We start from the raw sequence: 12546 nt of genomic DNA, 5'->3' as shown, positions 1-12546 counted from the left end.
GTTCAACTTCTTCATGTCTGCAGATGGAGACCGGTGTAATTCCATTACTCTTTGTGTTCATTCCCACACACTGGTGCATGTCAGAGCAGAATTGAGGCTGGATGCAGAAATGTGGGTGTTGCATCAAAGTACAGTTGGGGCAGGAACTTCCTGTCGCTCGGTCTTCAGAAGAAACACGTTCATGCAAATTACAAAAGCAGCTTGCTATATAAGAGTGGTTTTCTCCCGTGTCAGACTTGTTAAGAACCAGCCTAGGTGTCTTGTGCTGGCTTATAACACCATGTTAGGATGACTGCAATCTTAAGAGTGTCAGAGCAGCTTTTGAAATGAATGATACCATCAAGGGAGAACTCAAACGTGCTTTAGAAGCTTTTTATCTGCAGTCTGTCACAGTAGGACCAGAGTGCAGATAAAGGAAGCGCAGCTGTACTTAAAACTAAACCCCCTTTCAGGAGGAACAAACTGACCACATGTCACCTTTTCTCTCTAGGAAGAGGAGAAAAGGAAGGCGAAGGAAGAAGAGGAGAAGAGAGAATATGAAGAGTACCTGAAGCTGAAGGAGAGTTTTGTAGTTGAAGAAGAAGGGGTTGAAGAATCAATGACAGAGGAAGAGGTATGTGCATTAGTCTGTTATTGTAGTTTCTTCGATCACTGTTAGATTCAGATTGTCCTTTCTGCATTCTGTCTCTTGTAAAATGGACTTCAAAATGGGTTCCAGACAAATGTTTTTGCTTTGAAGAGATGTGTGTGTAGTATGTATTAACTTGGAGTAATTTCCTGGGGAATGCTACAGTTCCTCATTCCAGACTTCCACATTCAGAGTGCTCAGGCAATTGCACATCACTGAGAATGAGTTCTGTCCTCTCTTTGTCTAAGGACTGAAATAAAACTAATTTGAGGAGGCAGATACTCTTATACTGTTCCCAGCTGTACCCTGTCCTGGTACCACGTGTTTGCAAGGCACTGCAAGATGAAAGCAGGTTTAGATTTGGAGTTAGGTGGTGTCCAATTCACTTTGGTGAAATGTTTCTTGGCTTTATTTTCTAGAGGAGCGGAACCACAGTGAAATGAAATGAAAAATGGAGCTGAGAGAAAGCTTGAGAAATCACAGGACGCAGCCTGGGTCCTTGTGGGCTTTCCACTGGAAAACTGTTCAGTGTTGCAAATGACTACAAGTCATTGACAGGGTTTCAAACTCTGCATAATATTCTAGCATACTCCTCCTGTGGCTGCCTCCAGGCGAGCTGCTGGGGATGGTGGTTGAAGTGTGATGCTGGCGTAATAGCTCAGCAAACTTTTTCAAGTTCTCTTGTGGGAGGTATCACCCTTAATTTGCTGAGGAGAAAACATGTTAGATTAATTTTAATTGCTGTCAAATACTGAGATGGCTCTGGAGTTTCAGCTGCCAAATTTGGGCTGTCCAGTGGATTACATGATAGATGCTTCTTTTCGGGGCCGCATGGATCTATTCCCTTTTTTCCTCTGCTTAAGTGACCCTCTTGAATTAAGTAAATTTGCACTCAGCATCACTGAGTGTGGGCTGGGGGGCTTGCAGTTAGTCAGTATACACTGACCTTCGGTACAGATTCTCACCATGGAACCTTTTCTATTAATGGAAATTCCTCTTTTGTGCCAGAGTTATAACCAAGAGAACTTGTATTTGACGATGGGAAACTTTGAAGGTGCAGAGAAGAATTAAACAAGTACTTGCTTTTGAAAACCCATTTTATGTTGTGTCTATTTGGTTAGAAGATCATATAGCTAAAAGGTTTAATTCTCCACTTCAGACTCCCTTGAAAGGTAGAGAGTATTTATTGACAGGCAGCTGTGGGAATGCAGACGAGGAGAAATTAGTTTTTCTATATGTGGGAACAGGGAAGGGTGTTCCTCACTCAGAAAGAGCCTGGGAGGCAATTGATGGTGTATGGATCTCAACAGAGATATCTTTGGTAGGGGTGGGGAAGTAGAACTTTAATAGCAGGCAATTTGGAAGTCATGTTCAGAAATGATCGCAGGTATGTAGTTATTTGGAGGCATCAGCCTTGCAAAAATGCCAAGCCATCCTTCTGTCTTGGGGTGGGTAATGCACTTGAAGCATTATGTTATCCTGATCCAAGCTGACTCTGCTGTGTGGTGTTGAGAGCAACGTGTTGAAACTCCTGCTTGAAGTTAAGGGTGCAGAGTTAAGCAGTTAATTAAGGCTGATTGATTTTCAGGGTTGCAGAGTAACTCGATCTCCTGTTCACATCAATGCATGTTTTTTGCATGGCCTTTGAAAACTGAGCTGCGTACATTAAAATGCCGGATTTCAGGTGCATAGCTTTGAGAGAAAGGCTTGAGCTTCCACATGTGTTGTGCAGCTGTGTGCTGCACTTCACCATCTGCACGAGCTGCCTCCTGAACCACTCTGTACTTTCCCTCCATACAAAATGTCCTCAGTGAACGTACTTAATACACAGGCTCACCCAGATGTGATTGTTTCAGGGTACGTACGATGTGAAGAAGAAAAGATTCAGCAATCTCCTTTCGGAAAACAAATAGTGCTTGAGCCATATTCTGGCTTAAAAAAAAAACCAAACTATTGGAAATTCCTAGTTAAGATTAAATCTAGATGCATTTTTTTCCCTGCTTCAAAGTCTTCTCTATGCATATATGTACAGTTTAGGAGGTAGACAGGCTAAATGCTTATACTGCGCAAGCTTGTGTTGCATTCAATATTGATAAATGTAAAATAACAATTCTTTCCCTTTCCAGACTCGCAGCTTTCTGAAGGAATTTATCGAATACATTAAGGTAAGTTATCATTTTATTCTCCTCTTTCCATGTTGTTAGTATAAGTGAAATAACTTTGAGTGATAGAAAGAAGGGAAATCTTTACTGCTTCGATTTACTCAAATACTCAGCAAGTAAAAATAAAAGGAATACCTGAGATGAAGTCTACGTTATTTACTTGATCATGCATAAATATGTTAATCATTGCTGAAGTTATTTGTAGTTACAGCCTTTATCTTGGCTTTTGGGGGGGGTGAAATTATAGCCCGTAGCCTAATTCAGAAGATAGATGTGTATAAAATCACCGTCAGGGTTTCTGATCAGAAATGTTGGCTGTAGTGGGATTTGGGATGTTCGAGCTCTTTGTTTGTTGCCTAAATCATAGCTGATATTCACAGTCTCTGCATCTGGGCTCAGCGTGAATGAGAAGTGCTGTAGCAGCGTGTGGCCTGCCATGCAGGATGTGTATGTTTGAAACACGAGCGTTATAAAGATCAGTCGGACTTGGTGTGATTTCTTTCATTTCTGCCATTCAGCAGTGATGTTTTATAGGGATATTTAAAGAAAAAAAAATCACTTTTTTTAACAGGGGATGTTTACTTTTCGTGATGTTGTATGCATGGTTATCTAAATCCTGTGGGGTGTTCATGAGGATTTCCACTTGTGATCTGTAACAACAAATGCTCCTTTAACCAGCTGTTATATCAAAGATGAAACTGATTTCTTACCCTTAGCCTAAAACATAAAGTTCTGTGATTACCTTTTTTGTCCTAATTAATCCCTTTTGGGCTTTATTGGAAACTGGACTCTGTGAACATATTGTATGTGTATGAAAGGCTTCATTAGTGAGCACATCTCCCACATACTTAGCGACCTTCTCATCATTTTCTTAATTCAGAATGTCAAATTCTGGGCTTGTTTTGCATTTCCACTACTTTGGGAGATGGAGAGGTCAGCTTGGCCTCATTGAATGCTGACTCACTGATAATGAGGCTCTGGAAAGGAGACAGAAGGTCTGAATAAACAGAAGTCTTTTGTACCTAGGCATAATATAAGCTCTCTACTTGTTATGGAACTTGCTTTATAGACAGTTGATTATGAGTGGAAAGAATACGCATGCTAGAATATAAAAGGCTTGCTTAGAAGAATAAGCAGATACACAAGGTGGTAGGGATACACAAGATGGTAGAGGTACACATCGTGATCAAGACCATTGCAGCAATAGAGAAATCCTCGTGGCACAAGAACCGTGTGTCGTGATGCTAACTCACAACAACTGGCGTCTGAACAGGGACACAAACAGGGACTCAACCAGAGACTTGGCCTAACTTGAAGACTGACTGGTCCAGAATGCATTGAGATAAACACAGCAGGAGTTGAGAAAAACATGGATATCCTGTACATGGGAGCATTGAGATAAATGCAGCAGCCTTAAGGTTTATCATCCCTAACCACTTTCATTGCCTCACACTGGACAAAGGTAAGTGTGCACACTATGGGGAACAAAATGACCTCAGAACAGAAAAATGTCCTAGTTACCTTTCAGTTTATCCTTAAACGATGGGGAGCATCAGTATCCTCCCCTGATCTACAGCAAATGCTTGCATGGGCCACCAGGAAGGATCCCTCCTTTAGAAAGTCATGCAGGCTCATCGTCGGTCACCCCCTGTCTGCCCAAGAATGAAGGAGCTGCAAACTCCTCCTCATATTCACCTGCTGTGCCAACAACTCCCTCATTACCACCGCTACAGGGGGTGCTCACTGCCTCCCCTCCTGGGGGCTTCAACAATCCTTTTATTCCTGGGGGTGAATAGTGGCCCCTATCCTAAGAAAAATTGCTGCAGTTAAATATCCTTGTTCAAGAACAACTCATGGCTGTAGTGCCAACTACAAGATGGAGACGTACGTGATCTCAAGAAGATTAATGCTGTAATTGAAGATATGAGCTCTTTGCAACCAGGACTGCCTTCCTCCGCTATGCTTCCACAGTTGTGGCCGCTTATAGTAATGGACTTGAAAGACAGTTTTTCAACATCAACTGATCTGAAAATGCACCACGTTTTGCATTTTTGGTTCCCTCTATTAACAGTGGGGAGCCCCATTTAGTACCATTGGACTGTGTTACCTCAGGGCATGAAGAACAGCCCGACCATTTGTCAACAATTTGTTGCTGGTGTTTTATCTCCTGTATGCCAAAACCCCACTTCAGATTACTGGAAGAAGAATAAGTAGAGATGCACAGGATGGTAGGGATACACAGGTTGTAGGGATACACATCATGATCATCACAGCAATAAAGAAATCTTGGCAGGAGAACCCTGTGTCATGATGCTAACTTGCAACACACTACCCCTCCAAGAGCTTAGAGATGCACACACTTCTGGCTCTTCAGTATCTCTCCATATCATTAGCAACTGATTTGCTAATTGCTGTCTAGTTCTGGAAAACAGGTATAACACTCCAGGGTTACTGCAAAGCTGCACTGCAAGCAGTTTTGCTGTGCTCTTCTCTGCCTCGTTTGCCATTGGGACTTTTGGTGGTGCATCCAGTTGGCATTGGGCTTCAGTGGGAAGCTATGTTCACTTGTGTCAAATGCTTTCAGATCATATGGGATCTCTGGGGGTGATTTGGAAATGTATGAGCTGGCAGTAGGCTGCACATTTTTTGTTGCAGCCCAAGCAAAAATATTTCTTGATCGTTGAGTTCTCAGCATAAGGCAATCAACTAGTGTCAGAAACACCACCCAAGGCAGATGAGACAGCTGAGACTAGATTGGAAAAGCAGTAGTTAACATGTTTGAAGAGCTTAAGAAAAGCTGTGGAGTGAAGGCAAACCATCAGGTGGCACATCTTGTTTTGGAGTCATGCAGAGGTTTCAATATTCTGTTTTCCATAGAAGTCAGAGAAGTTTTCTTGGAAGAAGGGAGGACTTTACTGTAGCTGGATCTGCTAAGACCATCCTCTGTTTTGATTGCTAACTGCAAATTCCCATCTATGGCTTTCAAGACAGCCCTGAGCTCTGGATTCAGGAAAATATGCAGCTCTTTATTAATAAACATAACTTATGTCAGTGTCCCTTGAGATCTTCCACTAAAAGTGGAAGGGTTTCCAAGGGCTGACACAATAGGCGCTGGTTCTGCACGTTGTCCTGGTGGTTTTGATGGACGGAACAGATTAGTCACACAATCTCAGTTCGGTGTTTAAGCACATCTATAGTTGTATATTAGTCACTTTGACTTGACGTCAGAGAAATTAAGCACAGGGTGAAGAACCAAATTCAGAAGTGCTTTGACACCAGACTTCTTAGGTAGAAATAAGAGAAAAGGTTCTGTTTGTCTTAATTCTGGGAGCTCTCGCTCTGTTTCATGCCTTGTTGGAGACAGATGCAGAAAAAATACATAAATTGAAATGAATTTGGTAAAGCGTGGATGTACGTATGTTGCTCTGTGAGAGTTAAGCCTGTGTTTAAAACGTGAAATATGTGGTGTGTTGCTGAGCTGGGACCTCACAATGTTGTTAGATTTCCAAGTGAGTGGAGATTGGACCCCCATTCTATGTAATGACTTTGTTTCCCCTCTCCTTTTAAAAGAAGATGTGACGAATCTTGGCAGTTCCCAGCTCTGAGAACTGAATTCCATGGACTGGTTTCAATTCCATGCGTTCAGTCCATGGTTTTCAGTTCTCTAGCTTGGCTGCATCAAACTTCACAACTGTTAAGCCTGCGTGGCTTTGGTTTTGTTTTGTTGATGAAAAAGGTTCTTCTGTTGCAGCCTCTATTTAATTCTTCAGTGTGGTCTCACGATCAGAAACAAATGCATTTATCATCTGTAGCATGACGTCCAATAATGTAAACGTGGCCATACATATTAAGCTCTTAGGGATGTACTCAAGGATGTTAGCTAATGTATCTGAGCATTCACTTAAGAGGGTCAGAGCATCTGGTCTTTCAACTGAGCAGATTGGTTTAAGTAATGTAAATTAAAGGGTTTTTTAACCCAGAAAAGTGCCCACTAGGATAAGTTGGAAGGACAGGTTCTATTTTGTATGTTTTGCTAACCCTCTTAATTCATCAGCTGCATGTAACTGTTGTTTGTTTCCATAGAAAACCAAAGTAATTCAGCTGGAGGACTTAGCTTCACATATGGGCTTAAGAACTCAGGTAAGTTCTACCTTTTGGGGGTACAAGTACAAACAGTGACTTTAAAAGGATAAGAGAGAAAATGGGTAATTAAGGGTACTGTTTGTATTACTGTTCTGACATTGGTGGAGTTCAGTAGATTCAGCCCTGAAAAGCAGACATTCATCAGAGAGCCATAGAAGACTGTTTGCTCACAGGGATGTTAATTAAAAGGGCACAGTGTGGGTGTTGAGTGGCTGCTTGTTGGCCAATGGATCGTACAGATTTTTGCAAGTCTTTTAATAGAGCAAATCATGATACTTGGGAATAAGGAGCTGTACATCCAAGCTGCACTGCCCTTTGCCCCTCTGCTTTCCTAGAATTTAATTTGCATGCAGTGAGCCCAATTGAAATCCAAGCCATAGCTTGCTTCTGCAGTCCTGTAGATGCTAGTGGGAAAGAGAGGCAGGACTGCAGAAACCAAGCTTGTTGGCACACAGATACCAGTTCTAGGTGCAGCAGAACAGTGTGCTTGGAGTAACCATACTGTTAGCTCAGCAATAAATTCAACAAGCTGCTCTTTGGCTTGGTAAGGAGCAGTTTCCTTTGAAATGGAGCAGGAAAAACTAAAAAGCTCTGCAAAGCTCTGCAATGTGTTGAGTGTAGCCAGATTCTTGGAGAAGTGCATCACAGTATTTCATGGAACTGGTGTGTTGCATTGGCACAGTACAGCCTTTCCCTGGGGAAATGTGTTTAGCTCCCCCTCCATTATACAGTCAGATAATTTAATAACAAAAGCTCCTTGCTGGCAAGGAAGTTATTTGAACACCCCAAGCTGCAGAAGTTCACTTTGACTTTCTAAGACCAAACCATTTCTAAAAAGGGCTTACAACATCCATCTGTGTGGAACCACAAATATCCTTCACTGGAGAGTTTAACATGTATTTGATGATGTTCAAACATGATTTAAATGTAAGCGTCCTCCTCTGGCTTGTCTGAGCGTGTGGAATGTTTTGTACCTTCCTCTTGATCAGTTTGTTATTCCTTTTTCCTTTCTCAACAGGATGCAATTAACAGAATCCAGGACCTGATGGCAGATGGCACTCTAACAGGTGACAGCCACAATACCTATTCTTCAGCTGGTGCAGAAAATGTCTCCTCTGTGGTAGAGAGATATCCAGTGTAATTCCCATTTTAAGCTGGAGAAGACCCTTGGAGGATTTGATCAAAAGCTGAATTTATTACTTCTGTTTTGGCACATGTGAAACTACTGTTGAAAGTAATATGGGAGATGATTGCTTCAGTGATATATTTTACAGAGCTTGGGGGGTAAATGCTCCCAATGGTTCAGGGGCCAGCACAAGCATGTTATAAACCCCAAGGCCTTCAGCAGGGTTAACTAGCAAGTTACGTTCTCTGAAATCTGAATTTGAAGGAATTGTTTGGATATTTTGGGGCTCCTTTGTACACCTGTTTTAAAATTGCAGTGGCTAAAGCTAATATGGGGCATCACAGAGTCATAGAATATCCTGAGTTAAAAGGGACCCACAAGAATTGAGGTATGGCACACACTGGGAGAAGCAAACATCCCAGAGCACTCCAAAACTAGGAGCTGAAGTAAGTGGAGTGTTTGTTTCTGGCTGTGGACCTATGCACTCGAGGTTGGAATGTAAGCAGGGAGATATAGGTAGCTCCCTGTCTGAACAAGGCTGCTTTATTGCTGGTCAGTCTTTTTCTTTCCGAGGATAAAGTAGGGGAAGGTGCCAATGCAAACATTTGCTGACCTGATAGTTGTTTGCCAACTGTGACAGCTGTATCTTAATGGGTACATGTGGATACCCACTCCAATGACCCAGAAGTGGTCTGAATCAAAGCATAAAAATGTGTACTGTCCTGGCTAAAAGACATGCTAGTAAGGCTCCCTGCCTTACGTTTGATCCTATAAGGCACTGAGAACAAAGAGGTCAGTTCTCACTCTTGATGGAGCTACCTAAATCTGGAAACTGGGCTTCATTACCTCCCAGAGGAGTCCAGATCTCATTGCCTGGGTCCTTCTGCTCTTCCTTTCTCAGTTGGCTGTCTGACCCTGGAACAGCAACACTAATGCAATGTACCTGAATGCACTGCTGTGATAATCCCAACTAGCTACACACAGTGGGGAAAAAAATGTATTACTTGCTGAACAAAATCAGTCCTACCCAGGCACTCAGGTATTGTTGAAACCCTATTCAAAAGCACAACAGTAGAGATGTTACCTGACTGCTAGCACATTGTTCTGCCTGCCCTAGATATGAAATGCAGCCTCAGCAGTTCAAACGTCCCTTCCACAAAGAAGTAACTAATGTCTGTTGGGAAGTGAGAAGAGCCAAAGTGCTGACTTGAAGGTCCTTTCTTTTTCCCCTGTAGGTGTAATTGATGACAGAGGAAAGTTCATCTATATCACACCAGAGGAGATGGCTGCTGTGGCTCAGTTTATCAAACAGAGAGGACGAGTCTCCATCGCAGAGCTGGTCCAAGCAAGCAATTCCCTGATCAACCTCCAGCCAGACAGCAAAGCTGTTGCTCCAACTGTGGCATGAAACTGTGGCGTGAGAAAGTGGCAGGAGTTTAACTTTTTAATGAATAAACCACATAACGAAAAGCAAACAAGAACCCTTCCAGTCTCTGTGCAGCGTTTGGAGATAGGATGCTTTGTTTAAGCATTAACTGCAAGAATTGATCGGAAGTTTCGCTTTTGGCTCTTTTAGGGCTGATAAAAAAATTGGTACAAGATAAGCTAGTCAAGAACATGGGGCTTAAGCACTCTGATGCATGGGATATCAGTAATTGGCACCCGGTTACTTTATCTAGGCAGGCAGTCTCATGACTGTACCCAGAATATTTGGTTCAGACCCCATTCTGATTTTGCCAGGCTGTCTAACGTTGTAATACAGCCTGGAACAGTAGGTCTTAGGGAATGAGGCTTTTGGGTTTTGTCTTTTGCCAAGGCATACAAACACCTCCAGGGAAAGGCTAACAAGCTTCATGTATTGTGCAGGGCAATTCTACTGATAGCAACCAGGTTCTGATGATTCATCCTGTGAAATAAAGAGTTGGCTCAGTGTGTCTGGGGACCCCACACACCCCCGCTTCATGGCCTTTGTTTTTTGAGGTGTTAAAAAAAGCCTTGGCAGTATGAATCACACAATTAAACTTGCAAGTAAATGATTGCTAATATCTTAATTCTAGGAGCTCAGTGTGTTTCCTGCATAAGAATATTTATTTTTTAATAACCTAATTGATGCTTGTTAATTCTCTTTTCTGAATTCAACTGAATCTGTGTATCCACACAGTAATTGGGGAGGACAAGGGAGTTGGTTTTGTCTGTGCCAAAGTTAGAGGTAAACTGAGTAGGCTAAAAGCTGTGTTGTCAGTGAGATGAGATAGCAATAAAACAATGGAAGGAAGCATATTTCCTGTCTAATCTCTGCACTGCTGCTCAGTGTGATACTATGCAAGAGTGCTGGGTTACAGCACGACACCACAGCCTTGATATGAAAGATCAGCAAGTCATTACTGGGTTGCACCAGTAGGCTCAAAGAGGTTACTTGATAGGAGGCTTCTGAAGTCTCTTAATTACTCAAAATTTGGTTCTGCCATGATGTTTTTTATTCTGTTTTAAGCTATTCTTGCAGTGAAATAAATTCTGTTGAAAGAATTGGAGAAACGTGTGTTTGTTTTAGTGGGTTTGTGTGTGTGTGTGTGTGTGTGTGTGTGTGTGTGTGTGTGTGTGTTAAAGGAGCCAACCTCCATAGACCTCATTGTGCTGGTGAATGGCTGCAGGTGTTCCATTAAATCCCTTGGAATCTCTCCGAAGTGCACTCAGTTTCTTTGGGTGCAATGAAAGAAATTGTGTAGGTCTTTCTTCACTAAGTCTCATATACCGTCTGTCACTGTGGGAGATGAGATTGGACTTGTGCATCCCTTTAATTACTGTGCTTATGCCTGTTGAGCGTAGCCGTGATTCATCACTAGTGACTTCTCTTTCACTGCTGGATTCTAACCCTTTCCATTTTGCTTCTAAGGTTGTGGAGTTGTACAGAAACTGGAGCACAGGTCTGTGAAAGAGCCGACGCCATTTAGCTTGACCATATTATCTCAGATGAATCATCAGGGTAAGATGTCACTCTGTGCCAGCAGCCAATCTGTCTTACGGTCCTTATCCGCTATTTCCATTCTGTATTTTTTGGACCCAAGAGCATCATGTCAGCATTCAGTCTCATTGTTGTGTGTGTGTGTGTGTGTGCAATTTGATCTTTACTGCGTGTGAATTGAGAGGCCAACCGCTTGTGTGAGCCAGGACAAAGAAATCCAGTTGATGTCAGCATGTCTGTGCTGTGCTGGCAGCAAGGCACCCTCTGTGCTTTCTTCTCCTTCCTTGGCATTCAGAACAAGCCCTGACCTCTGTTGTCCTGCAGGAGAACCCAAGGCTGACTCATTCAGACCATTTCTGACTCACCCTGAGCACTGATCTGGAATCCTGTCCACCTACATGGAAAATTACATGGGGTCAAGCACAGAACCCAACCACCATTCTCATCTATGTCAACCTGGTCCTCCTGTCACATCTGGCGCAGTGAGCATTAAAATACCATTAACAGGAAAACTCAGGTATTCAAATAATTCATTCTCCAGTTTCCTGTTAGGAAGTTGGAACGTTCCCCTGTTTCTTTCTGCACAAAATAATTCCTCTTTGCTGTTTAAACTTCACCCATGCATTATGCAGCCTTTATCACCGTGCTCCTCTGTGAATTAGTACAAGAGCTCCAAGGTACTTTGGTTGCACATGGAAGGAATGATAATAATTACCAGCTCATTTCAGCTTGTCCTAATTTTGCCATTCCACCCGAAGGCAAAGGCCAAAAGAATTAAATTCAGAACCTTGTCTTCATTTCACGTTATGTGAGGTCTAATCAGGGAGAACTCCATCTTTTTTCATGCATCTCTATGTAAGAACAGAGCAGCAGTTCAGGTTGATAGTTGGGTTTGATAATCTTGAGACTTGGATCTGATAGAGGATCTGATGGAGATTCAGGGCTCAGACCTTATTTTTGCTGCATGGTTCTGCAATGTGGGACTCAGATTTCCCCTTGGTCACCCATGTCAGTGTCCTGACACTGCCTGCTTAGTGACAAATCAGACCAGAGCTGCAGGAGGGACTGATGTCTCCATGGCCACCAAACATTAAAGATTTCTGCTTTGTCCCCCAGGAAAGCTGCCAGCATCAAATGAAGGTCAGAGGATGAAGCAGAGAAATGGCCTCATTGCAGCCTGGCAAGGGAATCTGCAGCCAGGAGCATGGGTGCATGGTGCAGGACATGGGTGCTCCAATCCAAGCATCTCTCATCCCTTTCCAGTGACCCGGTGCAGTCAGTACATCGTATTCCTCCATTCAGATATTTAACATTGCCACCATGACTTTGGCCATTGGCACGAGCCATTTGAACCCATAAGGTTGGCCACAGAACATCAATGTTATGAGTCCACATAGTAGGGCTGAAGGTAGGCACACCCAGAGCAGGGTGCCAACGCTCCGATGGCTTTTGGAGGTTCCCAAGACCCCCACCAGTCTCTCTCTGTGAGTTCCCATTGCTTTATAAGGAGTAAATGATGAATGGT

At 42.8% G+C, this 12546-nt stretch overlaps 1 protein-coding gene across 1 annotated transcript in view; it reads left to right on the top strand.

The window, feature by feature from the left end:
- Positions 1 to 10590, top strand: part of DDRGK1 (DDRGK domain containing 1) — a 30083-nt gene extending 19493 nt beyond the window's left edge. Inside the window, exons 5-9 of the mRNA XM_015863025.2 lie at positions 491 to 613; positions 2755 to 2793; positions 6874 to 6930; positions 7952 to 8000; positions 9295 to 10590. Of these exons, the coding sequence (XP_015718511.1) occupies positions 491 to 613; positions 2755 to 2793; positions 6874 to 6930; positions 7952 to 8000; positions 9295 to 9467 (441 nt within the window). The 3' untranslated portion in view covers positions 9468 to 10590. The remainder of the gene's footprint in view (positions 1 to 490; positions 614 to 2754; positions 2794 to 6873; positions 6931 to 7951; positions 8001 to 9294) is intronic.
- Positions 10591 to 12546: the final 1956 nt, after the last annotated feature.

The sequence above is a fragment of the Coturnix japonica genome, chromosome 4 (assembly GCF_001577835.2).
Source record: "Coturnix japonica isolate 7356 chromosome 4, Coturnix japonica 2.1, whole genome shotgun sequence".
Lineage (NCBI taxonomy): Eukaryota > Metazoa > Chordata > Aves > Galliformes > Phasianidae > Coturnix > Coturnix japonica.
Note: the sequence above shows the minus strand (reverse complement) of the source record. Positions and strands in the feature narration are given on the sequence as shown.